Source organism: Trematomus bernacchii, unplaced genomic scaffold (genome assembly GCF_902827165.1).
Source record: "Trematomus bernacchii unplaced genomic scaffold, fTreBer1.1, whole genome shotgun sequence".
Taxonomy (NCBI): domain Eukaryota; kingdom Metazoa; phylum Chordata; class Actinopteri; order Perciformes; family Nototheniidae; genus Trematomus; species Trematomus bernacchii.
In genome coordinates this window covers 369,719-397,121 of record NW_022987641.1, presented here as the reverse complement: position 1 = coordinate 397,121, position 27,403 = coordinate 369,719, and the positions used below count along the sequence as shown (strand labels likewise).

The 27,403-nt window shown below is 41.4% G+C and overlaps 1 protein-coding gene across 1 annotated transcript in view; it reads left to right on the top strand.

The window, feature by feature from the left end:
* The first annotated feature begins 396 nt into the window (after positions 1 to 396).
* Positions 397 to 27,403, top strand: part of adipor2 (adiponectin receptor 2) — a 39,939-nt gene continuing 12,932 nt past the window's right edge. The window contains exons 1-3 of the mRNA XM_034133279.1: positions 397 to 481; positions 2,743 to 2,825; positions 22,521 to 22,712. Coding sequence (XP_033989170.1) covers positions 397 to 481; positions 2,743 to 2,825; positions 22,521 to 22,712 — 360 coding nt within the window. The remainder of the gene's footprint in view (positions 482 to 2,742; positions 2,826 to 22,520; positions 22,713 to 27,403) is intronic.

Genomic DNA, 27,403 nt, shown 5'->3' with positions numbered 1-27,403 from the left:
GGGATCTTTGTATTAAATTGGGACTTGTTTTGCCTGATGTCAGGTGTGGTCTACCTGCTGACTTGTGGAGCTTGCTTATCCCAGCAACACACAACACCAACACACACCCTTGACAACTAATGGAAGGTATATTGGAAAGAATGATGTTAGAGCAAGAGGAGTGATGTGTTACCATATTTATCTATGGTTATTCTTAATTTTTCATTGTATATATTTAAATGTTTTTTCCTCTGTGTGTTTGAACTACACCTCCGATGTTGTGTATAGATAGAAAGCATCACACATATTTGACACACTATGTTTGTAGACACATTGAACTGTGCATGGTTACCATTTCTTTAACTGAGTTTTAAATTATCCATAAAGCAGCCGATTCTGCTTTGAAGCTCCAGTTAGATGACCACATTCCCCCAGGAAGATGTCTGCACATATGCTCCCATAGACGCACAGATGGAGCAACAAAGGAACATTGAAATGCTGGGTGAGCAATGTGTACATGGTGCAATCAGAAATCCAGGTTATGCAAACACGCTGCAATACGCTGACATTCGCAATGCCAATGCATGTTGAATATTCACTGTGGAGCTGAAGGTCCTTGGTATGAGCAGAGTCTCCAGATGTTGAGAAGCATATCGGATCATGTGCTGGCTGTAATAACAAATAATATGATTCAGAATCTGCAATCAATGTCACTCTCAAACTCTACACTTATTTAAATCTTAGATGAAACAGAATATTAACTTGGATGATGCAATTAGATGACATTTTTTAACTTTGAATCAGACTGAGAAATAAAAATGACCATGATGCTGGCAAACAGGTTGTCATTCAGTATTATCTGCTGTTACCAGGAGAAATAAGGATAACTGAAACAAATTCCTCAAAAAGAGCATCCACTTTGTATGCTGTGACTTCAGAGAAGATCTTTTTAACCAAACCATCTAAGACACAATGTGCCTTGTCACAGAACTCTAGAAACACATCACTTTATATATTTAAATGTGAACCTTTAGGGTGGACTTTTTAAACAAACTCTATGCCGGCCAGCCAGTTCAACCGATAACCTGAAAAAACACTGGTTGAGTCAATAAAACTGTGCGTTGAGTAATTAATGAGCATGTACCAAATCATTTTTAACACATTATAAGTGAATGAGAAGCTGTCGTGAATAGAAAATACTGTACAGCTTGGTACACTTTGACAATGTGTAGAAATAGTGGGGCAGTCACATGCAGTTCTTGTATCTTATTATATAACTTTATTTAAACTAATTTGTTATCTTGTTTTTTGATATCGCAGAGTACAGTTAAACCCTTACACTGTCCTTGTAGATCACATTAAATACAAATGTGCACTCATCATTTACGAGTTTTCAATGAGGTATGGTACGATAAGATAAACCTATTTCCCCAGGAACACACACAACAATAATCGGGTCAAAGTACTGACATAACGTCACACACTGTCTCAGCAGAGATACCACTATCTGCTTCAGCACACCAATGGCAGCTGGGTTTTCACATTTGTTAGAGGCCACCTCTTCCAAAAGGTATTTCTGAGGCCTCCTCTGCCCTGAAAACAAAAGAAACATACTCTATGTGTTGAAAAAGTTATTGAGCGTGGTTAGTGTTTAAACCTGATGAACCAGACCAATGAAACTGCTGTCACCCAGCTGCCACAGCCTTGCATCACAATAAATCAATGTACACAATCATGCAATCAGAGTTAACTTGTGTGTGTGTGTGTGTGTGTGTGTGTGTGTGTGTGTGTGTGTGTGTGTGTGTGTGTGTGTGTGTCTATGTGTGTGTGTGTTCTGGCATGGTTCACCCATGGATATGTACAGGGAGGGAGCAGACAGGGCAGAGAGCAGGTGATCTGATAGTGGTGTGAAGCCATTTTATCCCACTGCACCTCCCATATGGTGGTGGAGTTGACCCAGAGCACCACCTGCACATGTTTTATTCATCCTGTTTACTGTAGCTGCTTATCACATGGTGAGGATTTATGACCGATCTGCTAGACTTACTTATGAATATATAATATTATATAATATGTTAGTAGTACAACTACAGAATCACTTGTTGTTTTAGATGACATCATAAAAGAAACATGTATATTAATGCTGGAACAATTAAATCAATGATCAACAATTTTATAATCAATCGTTGAAGTTGTGTGTCAAGCCATCTTTGCTCATTTCAGCTTTTTAAATGGCTGTGGATTGTAGTTTCTTTACATTATAAATTGACAGATCTCTATGTTTTGGACTATATGTTTTTGCCAAAGCAAAGCAATTTGAAGACATCACGTGGTGGTCATATTAATTCTTGTCTGGTAGTCTCTGGCTGTTGCAATGTCGTCCACATGGCAGTTGCCTCCCAGACACGTTTCTTTCTGAATGACTGCTGCTGGCTACACACATAAAACACCATATTAAATGGATTGTGACACAGTCCCCATCATATTTCATAACCCCTCATATCTATTTGTTCCATCCAATACATGTTGCTATATTAACTTGTTTACACAATTTTATATCAAATTCGGTAAAAACTACAACATCGTACCACATTTCCAGCCTCTTCCTGTTCCTGGTCCTCATTGGTTGGTGTTTAGTTTTTTTGAGAGATGTGATTGGCTCTCTGTCCCTCATGCGAGTGTCGTCACACAGTGATTGCCTCCCTCCGACGTCGCTGAGTCCAGTTTAGTCTAGCGACAGTCAGAAAAGCGTTCAGTGAACAGAGGAGCAGAGCTGCGACTACAAGTCTACAATATCTGTGTCACATTACCCAGAGGACGGATTCATCTCCAGACATCGGCACCAGGTGAATAATACGACGGACACTGTCCACTGTTGGTTGTTTTTATTGTTGTTCTAGCTTGTTTTTCGACTGTTGAATTCACCCAATACTTTCCCTGCGTTACGTTAGCGCCTCTCTGAATGCAACCTGCCAGCTAGCAGCTTTGCTATCCAGCTAATTCTGGCTGTCAAAACAACAGAGAGGAGCATAATCTGCTAGCCAGCAAGAATGCACTTCTTTGCGCTCTCTTTACGAGGCGTTATCCCCCACATGTAATATATATATAATTGGTATATTTAAAGGCAGATAGGTCGATGTGGTAAGCTGTCAAAATCAACACAGGCTCTGGTAAATAGTTATCTGGTAAATAGTTATCTGGCTTCTTTGGGATGTGGCAGCTCTTGTTAGCGGAATAGCCTGCTCCCTAGCTCGGTGTAAACAAACCATCACCATAGCCTGCCGATGGGCTGCAGGCTGCATCCTTTTTTATCTTTGACGACGCAGCTTAGGTCAAATGTAAGGTTAAACTGTTTTTCTGGGTAAAAATATAGAAAATCGCCTCCTTTGTATGGGTGATTAAAGTACGAACTGTCGCTGTAAACATGAACTGTTAGTCTGGCTGGAGTTTGGGTTTCTTTGTCTCGCTGCTCGCCTGTGTTGACTCCGGTCTACTCTCTCTCTGTGTCGGAGTTTGCGTTGGTGAGTGGCGCATTTTGCTCTTTAACTGCGCACTTCAACGTATTTCAATGGTCATGGTATTGTGAATGGTCCAGAAATCCCGTATTATCTTATTAAGAACAAGATGCAAGTAGGTGCTGGAAATGCAAATGTATTCTTTGTCAGTCCTGTTCCTGCTGGCTCAGCGTTCCAAATACATGTTTATTATTTGGCTTATTGCTTTGTTGTTTTTGATTTCTGAACATAATAAAATAACCTTTTTGGAACATATCCAGTATTTATTTCATAAACTAATATGTTCTTATGTAAGATAGTAAGTTGATTTTCCTGTTGTTGACTTCCAGACCGGTCTGTATGGTTTATGAAATTCCGGTTTTAACGAGGATTGCATACAGTCAAACCAAAGTGTTTTTCATCATTGAGTTTTTTTAATAGTTCCTAGAATTATTTGTATTGTTAACCAGACAATATTAACTATTTTGGTATATATATATATATATATATGTTTTCTGCAATATTAGAAAATAGAAAAATGAGAAGCAGTACTATGTGTATGCCCATCCCATTTCAGTGTTCTTCTGTTCAGTTTGCAATAAAGCATGAAGTCATCTCATAAATATTTCATGGGCTGGGTAGCTGATAGCCTATTTGTCTAGAACCCAAACTTTATATGTACAAAAACACTCCCAGACCCATGGTTATTTTATTGATCAGCCACGTTTTAACTCCTATACTTAAAGAAGACATTTTGAACTAGACTTTGATAAATAAAATAAATTACATTTGCCCGGTTGCTGTTATTCTTAAATTGCACCTGTGAACACCACTGCACTTCTTTGTCTAAACTCACATAGGGATGCAAAGCAGATCCATGCATCCGTTTTTATATACAGGCATATCTATGTATGTATCTGTGATCTGTAGTAAAATCAAGTCGTGCACAAAGCACACAGTACTCGCAGTACCACAGTAAGCTCACAATGGAGTTCCTTTATCTCCGATGTGATTCACACCCTAGAACCCTTATATTAATCTGACCAGGACATTTGCAGTAATTTCCTGTTGGAATATATTGATTTGCAATTATTCAAAGAATGAATTCCGAACTTCCATAGCTTGAGCTGATGTGTGCACCACAAGAGTTTAATCCTGCTAGACATGGCTATTGAGCAAGCATACGTCATGTTTTTTACTGGAAGTACAAATCACTAGAGAATTGAATGTGTAATGAAGTCACTCTTTGACAGTGTGCCAGGCAGAAGAGCAGCTACACATAGCTTCTAAGAATAGTAGAGAACTGTCAGTGTAAAACGGATTGATCATAAGAAAGAGTAGCTGTGTCTCTCTTCCTTTGTTATCACTTATCTTGTCTCAGTCTGAGCTTTCTTTCCTTTGTTGGTGTGAATATCACACAATAAGCACATTTCTCTTAAATGGTTTATCCTGTAATTGTGTTGCTTTAATGAAAATGTACACTTGTAACACTTGCAGCTAAATAAGCCTGGTAATTTACTTTGTCCATGGAGAGTAAGCATCTTACGCCCTAAACACTTATGAGAGTAATCAGCAACGGTTTTTTGCTATCATGTTTTTCAAAGCATAAAGTCATAAAAGATTCCCTGCCTTATCTATCCAGAACAATAGGAGTTATTTCTAGAAAAACAGAAGAAACGGACACCCTCATTTTCCACCTTGTTAAAACATTAAGACAGACTTAGGCCTAGGCTCCACGGGAACGAAAACGGGTTGAATCCGCATATTTCTCATGCGTATAGCCCTTTAAGCTCGACGACGCCGTAACGGAAACGTAGAAACAGACCCTGCAAACGACAACGGGTCCAAAGGTAGATAGATCTGGGAACGGAGCGCTCTGGGGGGTCCAACGGGGCCGTGTGGTAGCCTATACGGTCATCCGTTTCTGATAATGATGACGCAATAGCCCCGCCTCTCCCCGCCTCTGCTGCTCACCCCCGCAAAAGTACACTGCACACTGAATTCAGATTATTTATCTTTATCTCGATATGGACATAAACGTGAGTGAAGTCTAATCTGACAGGTCGGAGACACGCAGCTGCTCCCGCTGTGATGCAGCGGGAGCAAAACACACACTTCAAGTCAGATCATCACCCTTAGCTATTTTAATTACCTCTCAAACTACCTAAACTAGTTATAAATATGTTTATTTTTACTGTCGAGTCATCATTACTGGATCAGCTGCTGCATGAGACAGACACTGACGCTGTGAGAAGAGAGGAAAAAGAGACAGGCTCCGTGTATTTTATTATTATATATCATTATATCGTCGTTATTAATTTGTTTTAAAGCTCAATAAATAACAAAGAAGACCTTTGACCGGCACTTTTATAATTTTGTCCGGAAGATTTAAACTTTAACACACGCTGACCGGCGAAAAACTCTGCCCGGATCCCTCGGCCCCCACCGCGGAGAATAAACAGAAGTGCAGCCATGACAACCATTCTTCTTCGCTGCTTTTGTGGAGGAAGTTGCTGCTTTTGTGGAGGAAGTTACAGCGCCACGTACAGGCTCGGCATATGTACTGCAGCTTTTCCAGCGGTTGGATGTAAACGGAGCCGTCTCGTGGAGCTTGACACAATCCGGTGTATATTGCGTGTGGGCGGAAGGTTTTTTGCGGTTGCGTTTGCGTTACTCCGATGCGTTTTGCCGTATGCGTTCCTGTGGAGCCGGGGCCTTACATGTAGGCACAGACATCTGAGTAAAGTGAGATCATTGACCTCTGCCTCAAGCTCCATCAAGGAGTTAGCTAAAAAAAACATTCTGTGATTTGCACCCTTCAGTGTGTCATTCAGCCTTTATTCAGACAGATGGCATTGATGTCTGTATATAGTTGTCAGTAGCATTAGGTTCTCCTTTCATCTGATCTTTTCGGGGACCTATTTTTATCTCTGTGCGACCCACGTTTGGTTTACCGCCCAGTGCTTATAAACCACTGCTTTACGTTGCCCTGTGTTCAGCAGCAGACCCAGCAGCGCACTGACCTTGTTGTGGTCTGCTCAGTGCTGTTCAGCTGGTTTCATGTTCAGGGACAGAGAGCAGATTTCTTTGGAAAATGTTTTTGTGGTCATTCAGGCAGGATGGAACCGGTTAGAGTGTCAGGCTAGGCATTGTATAGTGTGGGCTCAGGAACATATTCCACATTTAATTTCATGACAATTTGATATGTTCAGAGATTCTCTGCTTTAGTTTATTTGAGGTTAGACGTCGGCCCTTCTTTAGAGAGACGATGACAAACTCAGCAGTTGTATATCAGATCATTTTTCAGCCCTCATTACCCGCCCCAGTTGAGAGTTGATAAAACGGTGCCAGGCAGCGCTAGCCTGCTGCATGGATGTTTCATCTGTTTTCTTTTTGGTTTTTCACATGGATCTATTGTATTGTGTCTGTGAGGAAAGCTGATAATAAGGGCACTTCTGCAGGCTAATCAGGAAATGTATTTATTTTGTTGGTTGTTTAGTTTATTAAACCAAACCATAGACATACATACATACATACATTGGACTGGTCACCTCTGGCCAAGGACACCTGAATGTCACCTAACCTTTGACAAATGCTTGTGTATGTAATCTGAAATTACATTATTCTCTTGTCTTCTGGTACAATTAATTAAGAATTGTGTTGGAGTATAATGCGGGACGATTTAGTTTTGGCCTGTAACATACATAAGGAACATTCTTATACTAATTATTCCACCTTCCACAATATTAGCGCGTGGTAGTGTTTCTGCTACGTAGCTGCCTGTTTACTGACAGAACTATGGTGTGTGTTTGTGTTTGGTTTACTTCACACTGTTTCCCTTTGTTTATCATAAGACTGCTGGCAGCAGCATCAGTCACTCACTGTTGTACCAGGACTGAGAGATAACCAGGGGACTCACAAGTACACAAACAACTCAGATATCACGTGGTGTTGTTAAAATATCAAAGATGAAGTTAAGATAATTTTCTTGAATTGTCTGTTTATTTTTAATGGCTACTGTTCAGTGTTTCCGCCAGACCAGGGCTGAGAGGGCGTCCACCCCGAGAGCGGACGTCACGTCGTGTCACGTCGTGTCACGTCGTGTCACGTCGTGTCACGTCGTGTCACGTGACTTGAATTTTGAATTGAGCCGTCCCTTATAGATACTATCTCTTTACGTATTAGTGATGGGAATTCCAGATCATTTGGCTCGGCTCACTAAGAAGAGCCGGCTCCTAAACGGCTCTTCATGTTACCACAGTTTACCACGGAGCCTCAGTTTCGCCGCTGCGAGGCTCCGGCGCTCGCAGTTCACGCGCGTGCTCCACTAGCACCCCCCGTCAAGGCTCGCTGGCAGTACACTTTCCGTCAAAGGAACACGCTTTGCTGGCGGCAAAAATAATCCCACCAGACTCCTTTGCCCCTCCAACAGAGGGATGTCCTTGTCCTTTTTCCTTTTCGTCATTTCAAGCGATAAAAACTCGATCTTCTCTCGCTCGAGTTCAGGGCGTTCCGAGCTGAATAAGGGCGTCAAAAGACGGCAAGACGCCCCCCCTGGCGGAAACGCTGCTACTGTTGGTTTATTAATTTGGGATTAAAAGGTGTGTGGATGTAGAACAAATATGGTAAACTGGCCTGCAAATATTATGAAGTATATCATTAATTTTCTCCCAAAGTAAAGTAGGTAAGAGCAAACACTGACTAGCCAAACGGTGATAGAGAATTAAAGGTGTGTTTTCACTAATATCATGGTAGGGTGGGCGTGAGTGTGATAAGTGCAGTTTCCAGTCTGATAACATGGTCTCAGTGAACAGTAAAAGCAGTCATGTGGTCTCCAACAGCAGGTTTAAATCATTGTAAAGCTGCCCCAATTACAAAGGGAGGCTTAAACACAACCCCCTCCCATAGGAACACACACAGCATAAAGCAATGTGAAGTCAATTGCATCATCAAATAAAGAGTTTGTACAAGAGTGTCAAATCTCATTTCTTTGGATAGAAATTGTGATTTCCAACTCCACAAAACAACTAGTGGAAGCAGGGCATTTTAGATAACAATAACTACACATTTACCAGCCAGAAGCTCCTCAGGAACTTATTGCAAATCAAATTTGATATTTAGCACAAAAACCAGATTAAACTCAATATTTTATTTGTTTATATCTGGTTCATTTGCTTTGTAGGGATTCAAAAAGTGTTTGATGTCAATTCTAAGGCCCCGGCTCCACGAGGACAAATACGGCAAAACGCATCGGAGTAACGCAAATGCAACCGCAAAAAACCTTCCGTCCCCACGCAATATACACCGGATTGTGTCAAGCTCCACGAGACGGCTCCGTTTACATCCAAACGCTGGAAAAGCTGCAGTACATATGCCGAACCTGTACGTGGCGCTGTAACTTCCTCCACAAAAGCAGCAACTTCCTCCACAAAAGCAGCGAAGAAGAATGGTTGTCATGGCTGCACTTCTGTGTATTCTCCGCGGTGGGGGCCGACAGAACCGGGCAGAGTTTTTCGCCGGTCAGCGTGTGTTAAAGTTTAAATCTTCCGGACAAAATTATAAAAGTGCCGGTCAAAGGTCTTCATTGTTATTTATTGAGCTTTAAAACAAATGAATAACGACGATATAATGATATATAATCATCAAATACATCTCTTTTTCCTCTCTTCTGACAGCGTCAGTGTCTGTCTCATGCAGCAGCTGATCCTGTAATGAGTGACCCGACAGTAAAAATGAACATATTTATAACTAGTTCAGGTAGTTTGAGAGGTAATTAAAATAGCTAAGGGTGATGATCTGACTTGAAGTGTGTGTTTTGCTCCCGCTGCATCACAGCGGCAGGAGCTGCGTGTCTCCGTCCTGTCAGATTAGACTTCACTCGCGTTTATGTCCATATCGAGATAAAGATAAATAATCTGAATTCAAGGAGGAGCTCCTGTAGATGTTGCACAAAGAACTGTAGCATGGTCAGTAGCGACTGGAGCACGATAGCAACCCCGCGGGGGGAGAGGCGGGGCTATGAAAACGAATGACCGTATAGGCGACTCCACGGCCCCGTTGGACCCCCCAGAGCGCTCAGTTCCCAGATCTATCCACCATTGGACCCGTTGTCGTTTGCGGGGTCTGTTTCTACGTTTCCGTTACGGCGTTGTGGAGCTTAGAGGGCTATACGCATGAGAAATATGCGGATTCAACCAGTTTCCGTCCTCGTGGAGCCGGGGCCTAAATGTCTTTCTACCTAAGTAAGCACGGTTGGGGGGCTTAAGGTATTGACACTGTACCAAGAAAAGACACTGAAGAAATCCCACATTGATTAAACTACTCCTACACACCCATCTCTTCCCCTCCCACACTCACCCTGACTGCTCCAGTACCTATAGGCAGATGGAGAAAGGAGAGACGGAACGGACTAGGTATGGATATCCATATTCGGATAACAAGTCCATGACTTGTTTCCATAATCCAATCCAGTTCTTGAACGATCAATACAATTGTATTAATCAATTTTAAAGGATCAAAGTTTGGGACCCAGGTGATGTCATACTTCACCGGGTTGTTTCAACGACAATGTGTTGTCACCGTTGGTCGGTAACATGGAAAAAGAGAAATCTCCAACGAGGCGTTCTGGGGCAGCATAGACAGGTCTTTTCTGTGTTAGAGTTTTACTCGCTACAGGGTGTACTTTGAGGGTTTGTAACTTTGCAGACCGTTTACATGCAGAAAAAGCTACATAACACACAAGGGGACGGGTAATAACCGGAAAAGCATGACATGGGACCTTTAAGATGAGTAAAGAAATGATACAGATCGGCATAAACCTGATTTGCCAGATTATTTACTGATAAGCTTGTGTAACCTGTTCAACAGTCTGCTGTTTTCTGTGACAGACTGTCTGGCCTGAAACAACAGGTGGGATGTCGTGGAAAAGCTCATTCCCATGTCCAATTTCAGGACTCGCAACATTGGGTAAACATGCATTACATTTTATAAACCAACTATCACACACAACCTCTAATATCATCATCAGTCAAATATCGGACCTTCTGAAAGATGATCAACCAACGAAAGACTGATTTAAGACAGATCGAGCGGTTTTAGTTGGTGTTATTATAACAATGTTTCAATGTGACTGTGTGTGTCAGAGAGGAGAGTAATGACAGCGGGTGACAGGCCACACAGGCCATATCTGACAATGTGACTCAGAGAGTGAGCTGGAGGAAAGGCATGTTGCCTGACAGCCACTAACATTCATAACGCATGAACTAGGAGCATATACTGAGAACTGAAGTTGAACAGGGATACTGTTGCATTGCTGTGGGAGTAGATACACGTCCTATATTGTATGTCTAATGTTGTTTTTAAGCATGTAGTTACATCTCTAGCATTGTGGTTATTGTAATGTCCCAAAGTAGACTATAAACAGAAAATGTTACAGGAATTTACTTGAAATCTCTCTAATCGGCCAACACAGTGTTGTTGTTGTTGTTTTAGCTTGTTGGCCTTTCCAGCACACATGTCTTTAATAACGCACTCCTTTATAGCCCAACCTGGAGCTGCTAGCTGAAACGTACTTAATTACAGAGATTTAGATGAAACAATTAGCAGGAGGCAAATAGCCGCTAACAACAGAGGAACAACAACTCGTCTTGATTAGAACATATTATTTATCCTTTTTTGAGTATGTGGTTCTGCCAGAGAAGTTCATCAATTCTTATGCAAGCTATAATTTCTCTTGCTTGCATAAGAAAAGGCTATTTGCTCCAATATAGCCATAATGTACACAATTTAATGAGAATTGGAAGGGTCCGCTTTGAAAGCCTTTTTTATTTACTTGAAATCAAACCAAACATGGTTGATAAAATCCATCTACTGCTGTCCTTCAGTGAATATCGGGTGGTTGTAAAACGTACTATTTGACCTTTATCCTACAAGTTTTTTTTTGCCGAACAAAAGTAAAGGAAAGTCAGTGCTTTTCTTCAAATACTCTATGACCTACACAACTCGATGTGTCATTACACAAACACCCACACACTCATGCAGCACGCAGGCGTATTTGTCTGACAACCAGACGAGGCTGCAGGACCGGTTTGGTGAGTCATGTCTTCTGTCATTCCTTAATAATGTCTTGTTTTTCTGTTTCTTTGGTAAGCACAAGTAATGCCCTCACCCACTTCTGTCCACTGCCTTCGTCGGCACTGAACTTCCTCTTCAAACATGGGTTCTGTAGTGCTCTCTAAACCAAATATAATAACCAAAATCCAATAAGATCCCCTGCCGAAGCCCCCCCTTCCTTTCTCTATACAACGTGATATTCATGGGTTTTAGCACAAACAGTTGCATCCATGACAGATGGCCCCTTAATGTGGGTCCTCAGTATAAGAACGAGAAATGGGTACTTCTTCTTTTTCACTCCACTTCCACTTTTTACAACTGCTTCCCAGCTGCACCACTCACTCTTTCCCTTGAGGAGGAAAAAAACAAGAACAAATCAATTGACATTTCTTTTCAGTTTTCAGTCGTTCTTATTTTCTTTCTCTCCCAAGTGTCCATTTTCTTTCTTTCGATCGGAATTTCTGTTTGTTTTTTTGTCGGTTGCCAGGATTGATTTTTGGAGCTGTCTTTACAGCTCTACAGTGACAATGACTGACTCCACATTACGTGTGTGTGTGAAATGGAAAGATGGTGACAATGAGCATGAGGGAATGCTGCGGCACGTGCTCATGCCTGTGTGAAATACTGCACATGAAGAAATGACCTTGTAGACTGTTAGCATGCTAATCTTAGCATATAAGCATGATGAAAAAATATGGTCATCAGTAACAGCTGATCCTATTATATAGAGCAATGTGGTACCAGATGAAATCTAGACTCACTAGTCACTACATAAAGGTCACAGGATGATTGAAAGATACTTGGACTGTGGCTTTAATTATACAGCATTACCATTTGTACCATCTCAGATTTGACATGGATGACTGGTTTCACTCATGTCATTAAGGCTTTTGCTGGCCATGAATGTGACTAACATTCTGGGAAATATGCTTGTTCACTTTTTCATTGAAAAGGGTGATACCACTCTCATCTTTGTATGGGTAGAAGCCAGTCGCTGGTCATCTTAGCTGAACTTACATAAGGTGGTATGGTATCAGTCCAACAATTCAACTCTCTGCAATCATTTTTTTTCTATCTATTCCTATTTAAGTCTTATATAAGAAAATGCATTCATAAACATCACTTTCCTTTGTGTCATTACAATTCCGCAAAATGCCATTTCAGCCTGCAAGACATATACACACACTCACAGTATTGCTGCTATTGACCCGTTGGCCAAATCAATCGCATCAGTATTAAAAGCTCAATAGCATCCATGGTTAAAAGACAAAAGTGGTTATTGATGACATTGCTGTAGCTGGTTCAGGAGAGATTAAAATGTTACAAATTAAAGATAGGAACTCCATTGAGCGTACTAAAAGACTATTTAAATATTGCTGACGGCAAACAACCTTGATCTGTTTTATCTATTTTTAGAAATGTCGAAAAGCAATGGCTCCTAGGCATTTTCATTAGATGGTAAATCCCTTCTTGACCCATGTGTAACTGGCAGGTCCCTCAGGCTCCTGTACTGTTCATATCCTTTATGTCTGTTCATTTCCTGCAGTTAAAGCATCACTCTGGGGGAGCGTGATATAGAGCTATTATCGCTTGCAGAAAAACAGCAGATGGTAAACTTGTCTGCGTATTTCATGGAGGTTCTGGTCGGAAAATAATTAAAACACACACTGAGAGTTTAATTAGGAAAAAACAAGGGCGTACACGACATCCCCAAAATCTTTTATGTGCAGCTACGCCGCATATAATATCTTGGTGAATCATTTAGCATCCTGTTGTCGACAGGCGTCCTGTGTCAGCTGTTCTCTCTGAACTGTAACATTTGGACCTGCCTCGGACCCTGGGGTGCACCGTTTGATTTAGGTGTGTGTGTATCAGTATTTCTCCCAGTATCTTATGTTCCAGCATGGGGGGTCTTTTTGATCTCAATCGGTTTATTCTGTTCTGCCTGTTCTTCTACCATGGAGTTACTTATTTTGTGTGTGTGTGTTTCCCCCTTGTAAATGATATGACTGTACCAGAGTTTTGACAATCAAGCAGCAAGAACTCTTCTCCAGGACACTTTGCCTTAATTACCTCACCACATGTTTGGCTATCTTGCCTCCATCAGGGCGGTGTCCGAGGTATTTTTAGTTTCCGTAAATACTCTATTGTGTTAGTTAAGGGGGGGGGGTGGGTTAGTGCCTACCATATATTGATTGATTGATTGATACATTTTATTTCGAAGTAAAATAAATAATTATAAAACAAAAAATGTTGCAGTGCATAGTCATGTAAGAGAAATCAAGACAAAAAATGACATTTACAACAGCATTAGCAACATAAACAGTCCCACATCTAGTGTTCGAAAAGGAGTGAGAAGAAGTATAATTTATTTAATCTCACCCCCTTGTCCCTAAATGATTTATTTATAATCTATAATCTGCAATAATTATCATTGTTATCATTATTAATCTGCTTTATCTGTTGATTGACATATATACATATACACATATGTACATACACACATATACATATATGCACATATACATACTCACACATACACATAGTCAAACACCTTCCCCATCCCTGTACCTCGAGAAAATAATTTCTCTGTATTTCCTCTTGAACTGGTTAATGTCTGGACATCGCTTTAGCTCCACATTCACACTGTTCCATAGTCTCACTCCACAGGCTGAGATACAAAAGGTTCTTCTGGTTGAATTCTTCTATGAATTTCGAATTGAAATTGTCTCCTTGAACTATATCCCCCCACTCGTTGAGTTGGTAAAACATTATTATTTGCCTTAAACATGATTTGTGCCGTTTGGAATTCTACCAGGTCTGTACATTTTAACAATTTTGACTGCAGGATAATTTGTTAGTGTGATCAAGGTATTTGGCATTGTGAATGATTCGTATGGCTTTTCTTTGTAGAATAGATACTGCATGTATAGAACTTTTGTAGTTATTGCCCCAGATTTCAGCACAGTAAGTCAGATATGGTAAGACTAGTGAACAGTAGAGAATGCGAAGTGATTTCTGATCTAGAACTTGTTTTACTTTGTTTAGTATGGAAATGCTTCTTGACAGCTTTGATTGTATATGTTTTATGTGTAATTTCCAACTTATTGTGTCATCTATTATTACCCCAAGACATTTAAATTCATGGACTCTTTCAATTTCAACCCCATCTATTTTTATTTGCATTTGTGTTTTTGTTCTATGTTTACCGAACAGCATCAATTTTGTTTTACTCAAGTTTAATGATAGTTTATTTTTGTCAAACCATGTTTTTAATGTTCTCCACTAGCTGTTCAAAATTCTGAACCGCCTTATGGATACTCTACAGATGTCATTGATGTACAGTATAAACAATTTAGGACCCAACACTGACCCCTGAGGGACACCACAAGCAATGTCCAAACATGAAGAACAGTCATTTCCCAACTTCACATACTGCTGTCTATTGCTTAAATAGCTTTTAATCCAGTCTAAAACTATACCCCTGACACCATACCTTTCTAATTGATATACCAGGATGTCATGGTTGATTGTGTCAAAAGCTTTTTTAATATCTATAAAAATCCCTACTGCATATTTGTTGTGTTCAAGGGCATCTGTGATATCCTCAATTGATTCCATAATTGCCAGTGATGTTGATCCGTTTGATCTGAATCCGTATTGACTTTTCTATGAATGCGTCCAGTCTGTTGTTGAATACTTTTTCTAGTATTTTTGAAAATTGGGGAAGTAAAGAGATAGGACTGTAGTTTGTGAAGTGGTGCTTGTTCCCAGTTTTGTATACAGGTATGACTTTAGCTATTTTCATTTTGTTTGGACAAGTACCGGTTTGGAATGACAGGTTATGTTATTCGATGTACGTTAACCTGTCGATGTACGTTAATGGTTTAGAAATCCCCCCAATGACCATTTTTACTAATGTCATATCAATGTCATTATAATCAGTAGACTTTTTATTTTTACATTTTTGAACAATATCTAATATCTCTCTTTCATCAACTGGTTTAATGAACATTGAGCAGGGATTTCTCTCCAATACATCGTCTTGATGTTCCCCAGTTGTCCCTGGATCAGGGATTTTCCCCGCCAAATCGGGTCCAACATTCACAAATAATTGATTGAAGTTGTTAGCTACATTATTTATATTATACTTTTCATTATAGTTATCAGTAAAATACTCAGGATATCCTTTTTGTTTAGAGTTATTTCTTACAATACTGTTAAGTATATCCCATATTGCTTTTGTTTTTATCTATTAATTCCTTATAATAGTCTTTCTTGCTTGTTCTTATAATATTAGTCAACTTATTTTTATATTTTTTATATTTATCCTCTGCACTTTGAGTTCTTTGTTTAATGAAGTCCCTATATAGTGTATTTTTCTTTTTGCAGGCATTTTGTAATCCCTTTGTGATCCATGGACAATGCATATATTTTTGTTTTCTGCTGTATTCTTTAATTGGGCAGTTTTTGTCATATAATGACCTAAATATCCTTAGAAAGGTTTCATAAGCAGTATCGATGTCTCTTTCTTGGTAAAGTTTGTCCCAATTCTGTTCCAGCAATTCATTTTTCAGTACGTTGATGGATTCCTCTGATCGCATCCGTTATTTTTCCTGTAGTTGCTATCATAGACTGTGAACACTGGCAAGTGATCACTGATATCATTGATTAATAAGCCACTTACTGTGTGGTTTTCAATGTCATTGTTAAATATATTATCTATTAGGGTGGCACAATGGGATGTCACTACTGGGTCTAGTTATTTTCAGAAATAGGCTCAGACTATACATTGTATTGATAAATTCATCAGTAGTTTAGTCCACTGAGACAAATGTAACATTTGTGATATTGGGCTATATAAATAAGCTTTGATTGATAGTTTTGTGCTTGTTAGGATTAAGCAGGTTAATATTAAAATCTCCATCTCGATGTTCTGGTTGTATTGTTCATCAGTGTAGTAGTAGCAGATGTTGTTGTTGACGAAAAAGTTATTGTCCGGATCAGTTTCCTGTTCCAAGTCATGTAGCTTGTGATCAGTGTACTCGAATGTTTTTAGTTCCAATTGATCATTATCCTTTATCCTCTGAGTTATGTCACTATTGACTTCAGATGTATATGAGCAGGTGTCGTCAGTGTGCGCAATGGCTTTGTGTGCGTGTTACCTCACAGTCCGGTGTATGATGATGATCACTGGTATCTGTCCAAATCCATGACGTTCCTGATGACCTGCACTTTTGCTTCCTCTGGTGTTCCATTTAGTTTCATAAATATTTTACAGTTTGAAGTCCAAGTGTTTTGAATTGTTCTCTGTTTCTTTAGGTAGCGCATTTTTCTAGCTATGTCAGCGTTGCGCTTAGTTAAATGATCATTCATATAGACATCTGATCCTTTCAGCTTTCTTCCCTGTTTTAGCAGACTGGTCTTGTGTTTTCTGTTCACAAACCTCAGTATGATAGCCGGATTGTCGCTGTCCTTCCGCCTGGGTAGCGGGTGACATGCCTCGATGTTATTGCAATCCAGTTGTATCCCCTTGGACTGTAGGAAAGCAGCCACCTGTTGCTCCGTGGAGATAGCATCCAGTTCCCCGGGCTCCCCCCCGGCTTCAGCGCCCACAGCCCGGGCATACGACCGGGGCTTTACTTTGAGACCAGTGATGATCACGTAGTTTATCCGGGTGTACTGCTCAAAGTCCTCCACCCTGCTTTCCAGGTATTCCAGACGCTTGTCTTTTTCCGCGTTCTGAATCCGTAGTATTTTCACCTCCTCAACCAGATCCAGGATTGTTGTAGCCTGACAGCAGAGATTTCTCCAGCTAGAAAGTCGAGCGACTTTTTGATCTCGTCGACCTCCTCAGCCGACTGGGTCTTCTTAGGTCCCATGAGTTTTTAGTTGTTTGTTTTTCTGTGATTGTTTTGTTTATTTACTGCTACCAACAGTAAGTTGGCACCTCTTTAGCTTTGCGGCTAACAAACCGAAGCGCTTCCCACGCCAAACTTTCCGGTCTCAATCCGCGCACCTGTCTCCTCAGCGCACCTGGATTAGCTGTGTGCCGGTTAGTATGTCACATGTCAATGAGAGTCACAGAGGGCGCTTAGGGATATCACGCATCAACCCTCAAAATGATGCTTAAAGAGATGCTTTGTACTTAAAATAGATATTCCACCTTTTACGTTTTTGGTGGGTCAAGATAAAAGATTGTATCTATAAATTTGTGATATTGTGAAAAAAACAACAAAGAAAAACACTTTAGGGAAAGTGCAAGAAACTGACTTTACTCTCTCTCTATTACCCTTTTCACACCAAGGCTTTTCCCCTTCTAGCTCCGTGCTAGAGCTTTTCTGGTTCAGAACCGGTTCTTCGGTTTAGCGCCGGCTCTTTTCACACCGCTCAGAGCCCGACTGGTGCTGCCGCTGCTGCGTCATGACGTCACAGTTTACGTCGCTGAGTTTCTCCCCAACGGAGCTCACCTCACAACAACAACGGGCCGGGGACTGCGTCGGGTCGATGATCGTGTTGCTTTTAATCATACGAAGCCAGATTAAATTAAATAACGACTTCTCCAACCTTATACTTTTCTCCAGAGTGCCGTGGTTCATTGTTTATTAATGTGTTTCAGCGACATTTACCGACCGCTGCAGTGCTGGCTGCTCTTCCACGGGAGTTTATTCTCCCGTTAGCTCCGGGTTAGCTCACACGGCTCTAAAGTATTCACTGTCTGACTGTCACACAAGCAGCTGTTACATATCCCCAGTTCCCCTTAAGTGAATGTGTGTCAGTCTGAATTGACGCTGTTTGGTGTCAGTCTGAATTGACGCTGTTTGGCATCACAACGCTGTTATGAAAGTTTCTCTGGTATAACATGGGTGATGTTAGCATAGCAACCGAAGCTAAACTGACTAATTGCTAAGCCGTTTTATACAGGCACTTTTTACCGGCGTATTTTTCATTATGATTCTACTTGTGATAGTCGGACATGACAACCTGTACAGCCCATGTATTGATTCCATCCGATAGCTGCTATAATAACAAACAAAACGTCTGCCTGCTCTCCACAATGATCAATAACAGCGAACGGATGGTCAAAGTAAGGTACAAATAAACAGAATCACACGAAGCCTGGTTAGTGTTGCCTGACTTTATAAAGTGTGTTTTTTTTTTAACAAGTGTGTGGTTGCGTTCTAGTCACTCAGCACTACTGCTGGTTACAACTTTTATTTGCCGTACTCGCCTTAACTGTTATCTCAGGTTAATCTCGCCCCCCTCCGACGTAAGCGGTTCTTGCTTCTACACGGACAACTTTTTGGTGCTCGAAACGAACCGGATTCCGGAGCTTAGAGGCTGCTCCGCTGCGGTGTGAACAGGAAAACCCGGTGCTTTTCAAGCACCAGCACCGAACCGGCCCCGAAACACCGTTGGTGTGAATGGGGTATCTGTGTGTGTGGTGCTGATATCTCCAGAGAGAGATGGTCACGTGTTGTCGTCCACACAACTCCATCTCTTTAATGTTTTTTCTTCCACTGCTTTCAGGCTCTTATCAGACCCTCACAAAACAAAATGTCTCGGCTATTTCAATCGTCAGGAGAGCTGTTTGTTCTTGCGATGCAATCAGGCCACAGGACTGTTATCTTGGGAATCGACTACAGCTTTCAAAAGAATAGAACCATCAAGAGTAGTTTATTTCTCTTATTCCTTAGCTAATAGTGACCCAGCTTGAAATCTCACTTTTTCATCATGACAGAACATGAGGGTGCAGTTACTCAGCAAGAGAGTCAATGTCATTTTCAAAAAATAGTCGATTTGGGTGGAAGAGGAGGGTGGCAAAGGGGAGAGATTGATTTGACAATCTCTGAGTGTAGAAGTGTTTGACTTCGATTAGGGAACTCGCCCACAGGCACCTCATCTCAGCTCAAATGCTCTTTTTTTTATCATCTTTGCATATAATACTGATACTCAGTTAGTCGATGCCATTGTGTTATGAAACCTTGAGAATTATTCCCATGGCTCTTTTAACGATTTCCTTCTGTCATTTTCTGCTGTATAGTCCTGACTCTTAAAACTTGTATTCAACATTTTCTTTAAACGCCACCGTTTGTGGTTTGATGTTTCGCCTCTATAATAATGATAGTTCCCTGGGAAATCATCATGTATATTCAGCTTGCTTACAACACGCATATTCTCTGGTAAAAGCTGCTCCCAGGGTTTCAGTATCTGTAATTAGTTTTAACCACAGGTAATAAGAAGCTTCGTGAATTTTTCTTTACTTTTGAGTTCTTATCATAACTTACAAACAAAGTAATAAGGTGACCTATAAGTAAACACCATTTTAAGGGTAGGGTAATATCACTAAAGCAAGTAAATATCAGAATAATGTCTGTTTCCTACTAACATCTAGTATTTTCATCTCTTTATTTTTTCGGACTGCTTAGATGTAGAGCTTTTTAAAATATCCTTTGAGAATAGGTGTTGGTTGTTTTAGGGATGGTATTCATTTGGCTGTTATACATTGTCCTTGTACATTATTTGTGGGCGTTTTATACGTCGTCCTTAAAAATCAGTGCCAAGTCCATACTTAGGTGACTAGATATTAAATAACACGGCAACACGTTTTGGCTTTTTCACTTGAAACAAGGCATCATTCAAATAAAAATAAAAAAGCTTTATGCATGCAACGGAAGACACTCCGCTGTGTGAGTAGTGAAGAAGCCAATTTTCTGTCTCCCTTAACTCTCTTAAACTCACTTTAACACGATGATACAGTGCAGCAAAAAAGGTGCAAAAGCAATCCCCTAAGTAAGATAAGGATGTTACATTTACGCATTGTTATTTATTTTGCACGAGTGTGTCATTTGTCCTGATCCACTGCAGCTCTTTTACCCCCTGCATGCTTACGTGCATGTGTTTTCATCCCCCGCCCCCTTGAGTGTATAATCCCCGTGTGTGTGTGTGTGTGTGTGTGTGTGTGTGTGTGTGTGTGTGTGTGTGTGTGTGTGTGTGTGTGTGTGTGTGTGGTGTGTGTGTGTGTGTGTGTGTGTGTGTGTGTGTGTGTGTGTGTGTGTGTGTGTGTGTGTGTGTGTGTGTGTGTGTGTGTGTGTGTGTGTGTGTGTGTGTGTGTGTGTGTGTGTGTGTGTGTGTGTGTGTGTGTGTGTGTGTGTGTGTGTGTGTGTGTGTGTGTGTGTGTGTGTGTGTTGTGTGGTGTGTGTGTGTGTGTGTGTTGTGTGTGTGTGTGTGTGTGTGTGGGTGTGGGTGTGGCTGTGTGGTGTGTGTGTGTGTGTGTGTGTGTGTGTGTGTGTGTGTGTGTGTGTGTGTGTGTGTGTGTGTGTGTGTGTGTGTGTGTGGTAACTGTTTGGAAACAGATATGTGGCCATAGAGGTCAGGTTTAAATAAGAAGGATAGTTAACCTTCAAAACCAAGGACTTGTTATTAAACCCGTGTTGTGCTTCTCCAAATGAAGGTTGTGATTAAGGTCCTCACATGTTCGGAGACACTTGAGCTGCTGTTTCCACCATGACCATTTCTCCCAGAAGTTAAAAAGATGTAGTCATAGCTGTGAAATTGCAATCCTTCAAACTCAGAGAGTTGCCTTTCATATAAAAAGCTTTGCCTCTTATGATTAAATAATGTCAGCAGTATTTGGACTTGATTTGAATTTGGTGTAAATATCCCACCTTGCTCGTTAACACTGTTTATCAAGCTTGAATTGTAAATGAAGCCATATGTTACATTGTGCCTGTATAGCAGCAGACAGACTGTGATGATAACTGTACATTATAAACAGGGGTGGTGCACATAACTGGTACGCAGGCGCGGCAACAATCTGAAATGTGTACCGTCACTTGTGTCACAAAGCGCATTTGCGTACCGACGTACTTGTGAAGCTTTTCCAGAAGGCGGTTAGATCACCGGTCTCCGTGTGCTGCGCTCAGACAGGGCTGCTGTTAACGTTGGTCTGTACAGCAGCCCTGCGCTAAAACAGCTGATCACAACGTTCACACGCTCCGCGGTCACGAAGCTCTGTACTCCACTACCACCCCCCCCCCCCCCCCGTTGGCAATCGCGAAGCGCTGTACTCCACCCCCCCTCCCGTTGACAATCGCGAAGCGCTGTACTCCACCCTCCCACCCCCCCCCCCCCCGTTGACAATCGCGGAGCGCTGTACTCTACTACCAACCACCCCCCCCCCCCCCCCCCCCGTTGACAATCGCCAGAAGTTGGAGTACCAAACACTGACTCCAGGTACTCATCTGAGTACCTCACTGAGAAAGTTGTGTGCACCCCTGATTATAAACAGAGAACACATCTACTTCCTGTGTGTGAATGTCTTGTTCCTGTCCTTGACACATTCTCGTCGCTAAGTAACTCACCATGACAGCAAGTTCTACATGATCTTTATCTCTAAAGCAAACATGTCTCCAATGATGTATACACTGTATCTGCAGGATATTTGACTCTTTAAGGGATGGAACGTGGCTCCTTTTAATGACTTGTTATGTATTCTGGCCCAAATAAAAGACTCCCAATGCTTTGTTCGTGATGTTTATGATAATCCAGAATGTAACTATTTAATTGCTACAGCCACGGTTGACATTTATTGGGCTTATACTTTCCCTTCTTTGGGGAACTGCGTATTACAGAGTATTATCTTAAAACTTTAATGTTGTTGCATGTGATGTATTAACAGTTAGAATGGCTGGAGTGTTTCCATGTTTTGATTTGATTTGATTTGATTGCCGTAATTTCAAATTTGAGAATAAACAAAGTCATGGAAACTAACTTTTTTTTCTGTCTCCATCTTTTCCTCTCTTTCTTTGCTATCTCTCTTCCTTTCTTTCTACCTTTCTCTTCTTCCTCTTCTTTCTGCCACAAAGTAAGGATCCAAAGGGGTTTTGGTCCCGTCCACAATAAGTCCTCTTCATCGTAGTCTTCTCTCTGTAGCGTGTCAAGCTGGACGGAGGAGAGACGAGTGGGGCCGAAGGCCCGGCCGAGGGCCCGGCCTTCGTGCTGCGACACAGAAACCTAAACACCGTCGAACAGACGACAGACGGCACCCGGGAGAAAGCAGACACGCCCAGCTCAGGTGTTCCAACCTGTCCCCTCAGCACAGCAGAGTGCCCCTCACACACTGGGGTGAGTGTCCCACACACACACACACACACACAGACTCACAGACACACACACAGTACATGCTGCTGTACTCTGGTTGGTCAGGGCCATGTGGCGCGGCATGGGTCACACAGTAAACTTACCCCAGTAAAACACACACCCTCACATGAATAATTGAAGGTGTTGTTAGCAGTGAAGTATAATATTCTGTAACTTATTCGGACCAGCAAGTCTTTAAGTATAATAACAGAAACAGAAACATGTTGGAGTTTTCCCAGTTTAAGATCTGAATGAACTCATCTTGACCGTTGCATGAATGGGAATCGATCATAAATCAATATATTATATATTTGCAACGCAGCCTGTGACACACATGTAAACACACACTAGGCCTCTACAATGTTGGTTTGAAACAGTATTTGGTGTTAAATCACTAACTCTGAACGTGTTTCCACAGATCGAAAGACAGATTCAAATGAACTAGGTGTTGGGGCAGTATGCTAAAAAAGTACAATAAAAGAATAAAATGCAAAGAAGAAATAATGATTACCCTGGAAACAAGCATGACTTGATTAGATAAAAGAAGATACAGTAAAAATAGCACCATTTATGTAATTAACAGAGTCTACAGATAAAAACAGTGCGCAGTGTGCAGATAAAACTTAAAAACAAACAGACTGAATGCATTCTACTGCCTTAACTTAAAGCGTCTCAGAAGTAGTTGCTGAAGGAGAATAGAGCTTTGTGTAATCACTTTCTCTAGTTTGACCAGTTTGCACCTTTAGATCATAAGCCTGTTTCACCTCCGCTTATTATCGACACCCTTATCACCTTCAAGGCTTCTCAAAGTCCACAATGACTCATTCTGTGCGCTAGTAATTAACAGTGCCACCTGACGGGGGGGCTCTGCTTCACCCGATGTTCAGTTTTAAGTTACACCTCAAGTCATAAGTGATGGGGATATTGAATGTGTGTAAGATTTAGGGATGGGTACCGAGCCCCGGTATTAAACGGGCCCCGGTGCTGAATTATTAAAGACCGTGGTACCGTTAAGCTCCGACGTTATCGTTCTTTTTATCGGTACTGGAGACATCTAAAAAATATGTATTATGTATTATTGCTACACAAACATTATATTGCAGTTTTAGTGTCGCCAACTCCGTTTCTAATACGCAAAAAGACTGCAAAATGCATCTATGATTAGTTTGAGTATTTTCGATCTTTCCAATCCAGGCGAGAGATCTCTCTCCCCCGTCTGTGTGTGAGGGGGCGAGGCAGTTTACACACACGCAGCTGCTACATGCAGCAACACACACACACGGAGGAGATGGCGGAGAGAACGCGCTCCGAGGTGTGGTTAAACTTTACCCGTCTCGATGTGGACAATGCTCGTTACCTAAAGTGCAATAAGAGTTTAGCATGTCAGGGCGGTAACACGAGCAGTTTGTCTGAACATTTAGCAAAAGTGCACCACATTCAGACGGAGAAACGCACCGGGTTCGACTGTCTTTCTGGTAGCTCTGTAGCCCCATCCACGAGTAACGTTTCCACGTCAGGTGTTATGTATGCTAGCAGCAACACACGGAGCTAACTACATTATACAAACATGGGTTAATGATTAGAGGGAACTGAGTTATTTAGTTTGTTCAAGTTTCATCTATTCTGTTTACAGTTCTGTCATCAGATTATTTAATACGGTTTGTTAAAACACTGTTGTTTCTTTTGAGGTGAAATATTATGTATTTAATTTAAATAAAAAGCAATGTTAATTTTGTTCACAATTTGTTTAGTTAGTTTACCTTGTTTTTTTCTCTAAAAGAACCAATAAGAGTACCGTTAAAGGACCGGATCGATAAGCGGTATCGATAAAAGTAGTAGTACCGTTAAAACCTTAACGATCCCTAGTAAGATTCACTGCCACAAGAAATAAAGCCGCTATGTCTATAGAGATGTCTTCCTGGAAGGAGCGCAAACACATTACCAAAATCTGTGTGATGAGCGTCCCATCAAGGCAACCTATCGAACTGATCAAACAGACGCTCTGAGGCATCACTTGTGTGTCCCTGTTTCCACAGTATGTGTGTGTGTCTGCGTGTGTGTGCAGACAAAGCTGCCGCTCTATTGTTCAGTGTGAAAGGCTTCAGCACGCAGCCGTTGAGCTGACACACGATCGTTTGTTTCTGCTCGTGTGTGCCCTTTTTACCTGCTGTAACACAATGCGGATACCTGAGAGGGCGGGGGGGGGGATGGGGGGAGCGAGGGCCGGCTGTCTTCACACCCGCCGGTCGCCTGTTGAATCTTTCAGCAGTTTGTGAGTGTGAGATCAGTGGATGTGATGCCTCTGTCTCTTATTTTGTCAGTTTTCTTTTTTTGAATTTGTCCCCATGAGTGTCGGTGTTTGCCTCAGTTCTGATCACACCCCACAGCTGTTGAAAAGAAACAATAGTTGTTAACCTGTCAAAAGCTCACCCTATTACTTCAGAAAGAAATATTTGATATGGGAAACATGTGCTCAGGATCAGGCCGTTACATTTGAAATGTATCATAGTGATGTATCTAAAACGGACAGTTTTAAACACTATAGTTGTTTCTTGAACAACTTTACATTAGTGAACTATCAAGGCCAAGCCAAAGTTCATTTACAAATTGTTTAATTGAATTTGCTTTATTAAGACTTGGAGGACTTTTAGATGGCATGAGCTTTAGGAAAGTACATTTCAATTGAAAGTTTATGCTAATGAAAATGAGATTTTCAGGAGAGTGGAGATCCTGCTGAAAACTAAAATAGCAAAGGAACTCAATGGAGCCCGACATTTTAGAGTTTTACCAGTGTGTGTGTTTTCAAAACACAGAGATGACCGATGCTTCACTTTAAAAAATGTATCCATAAAAACACTCCGCTGTGGAATGTTATTACGCACACATTTCAAACCCCCACAGAAACGAGGGAAATGACAATAAAGAGTGAACAAATACCAGAAAACAATAACATTTTGGACCTCTGCACATCCTCTCTTTGTGCCAGACAGTTATGTTGCTTTCATGCATGGGTGCCGAGCTTCAGGTTGATCTAACATCCAGTTTTACATCCTCTTATTGTACCTGACATGAGAGTTATTCCAGCATTCTTATCTTATTGCCTTGAACCCTCTGACAGTGTAAGGATAACATGGGATAACACAAATATATAATCAAAGAGGTTTAGGGTTTATTACAAAGACATGAAAGTGGTATGATTCTTTTCATCTCTCTGCGAGAAAGCGACTTCAGAATATTTCCCAAACACTGACCTATACCTTTTTATCATCTAAAGGATAGAATGTTTGTTTTTAATTTATCTGCCTGCCTTTGTTATTTGCATAGGTGTAATAAAGGACATCAACAAACGCCTTACGCACACTAGCAGACACCAAAGATCCTGTCAGAGAAGCAAATAAGAAAACGAGTTGTATTGGCTTTCAGTAGGCACAGAATGTTCCTATTTAATGTTGCTGAAGTGTCTCATTAACAAACGAAGCCCTCTAACTGGGAACAGTTTGATAGAAATCTGTGTTACTTTGCTGCCATGCACTAGCAGAGTTGTCATGCCCTCCTCATGGTAATGGGCGAGAACAGAGAGAACAGTTTGTCTTGTGGCAGCCTGAGCACTCTGTTTTTTTGAGTTGGACATGTGTGCATGTTTTTGAACACTGTCTGTCTGTTTTAATGATCTAGGCGTCTTTTCCAAATTGTTGTGTCCCCAAGAGAGCGTTGTGCATGTGCAAGTCACATGTCGAGCCTCTCAGTCTGTGCTGTGCAGGGTCACGCTGTACAAGGGTGAGCTCTTCTCTCTTTCTCTAAAAATTCAGACTCTACTTTTATTTGTTTTGTTATTTTATCTCCAGTTGCAAAGCATCCTTGGGTTTCTCGAAAGGCGCTATAAAAATCTAAATTATTATTAGTCCACTGTTTCAGCTGTATTCTGATTGGCTGGCAGCTGTTTCCTGGATTCCGCCCTAGAGCACACTGCCAGCACCTGACTTTGTTTACATTGAGTCTAAAGTTTGCTGGAAGATTCTCTTTAAAGGACTCTCGTGTGTGTGTGTGTGTGTGTGTGTGTGTGTGTGTGTGTGTGTGTGTGTGTGTGTGTGTGTGTGTGTGTGTGTGTGTGTGTGTGTGTGTGTGTGTGTGTGTGTGTGTGTGTGTGTGTGTGTGTGTGTGTGTGTGTGTGTGTGTGTGTGTGTGTGTGTGTGTGTGTGTGTGTGTGTGTGTGTGTGTGTGTGTGTGTGTGTGTGTGTGTGTGTGTGTGTGTGTGTGTGTGTGTGTGTGTGTGTGTGTGTGTGTGTGTGTGTGTGTGTGTGTGTGGTGTGTGTGTGTGTGGTGTGTGTGTGTGTGTGTGTGTGTGTGTGTGTGTGTGTGTGTGTGTGTGTGTGTGTGTGTGTGTGTGTGTGTGTGTGTGTGTGTGTGGTCATTAGCCAGGTCTCGATGCAGAATGGTTAATGAGTCTGAGGGGAGCTTGGAGATATGTTTTTAAGTGTGTGTGTAAGACAGAGGAAGTCTTTCAGGGTTTTTAAGAAAAGCTGCCTTGTTTAATCTAGAGTGGACCGCTGTCTGGAGGGATTTCCTTGTTCCACTCTTGTTTCCGTGTATAATCAGGGGTGCACATAACTGGTACGCAGGTACGCATGCGCGGCACAAATCTGAATTGCGTAACGTCACTTGTGTCACTACGCGCC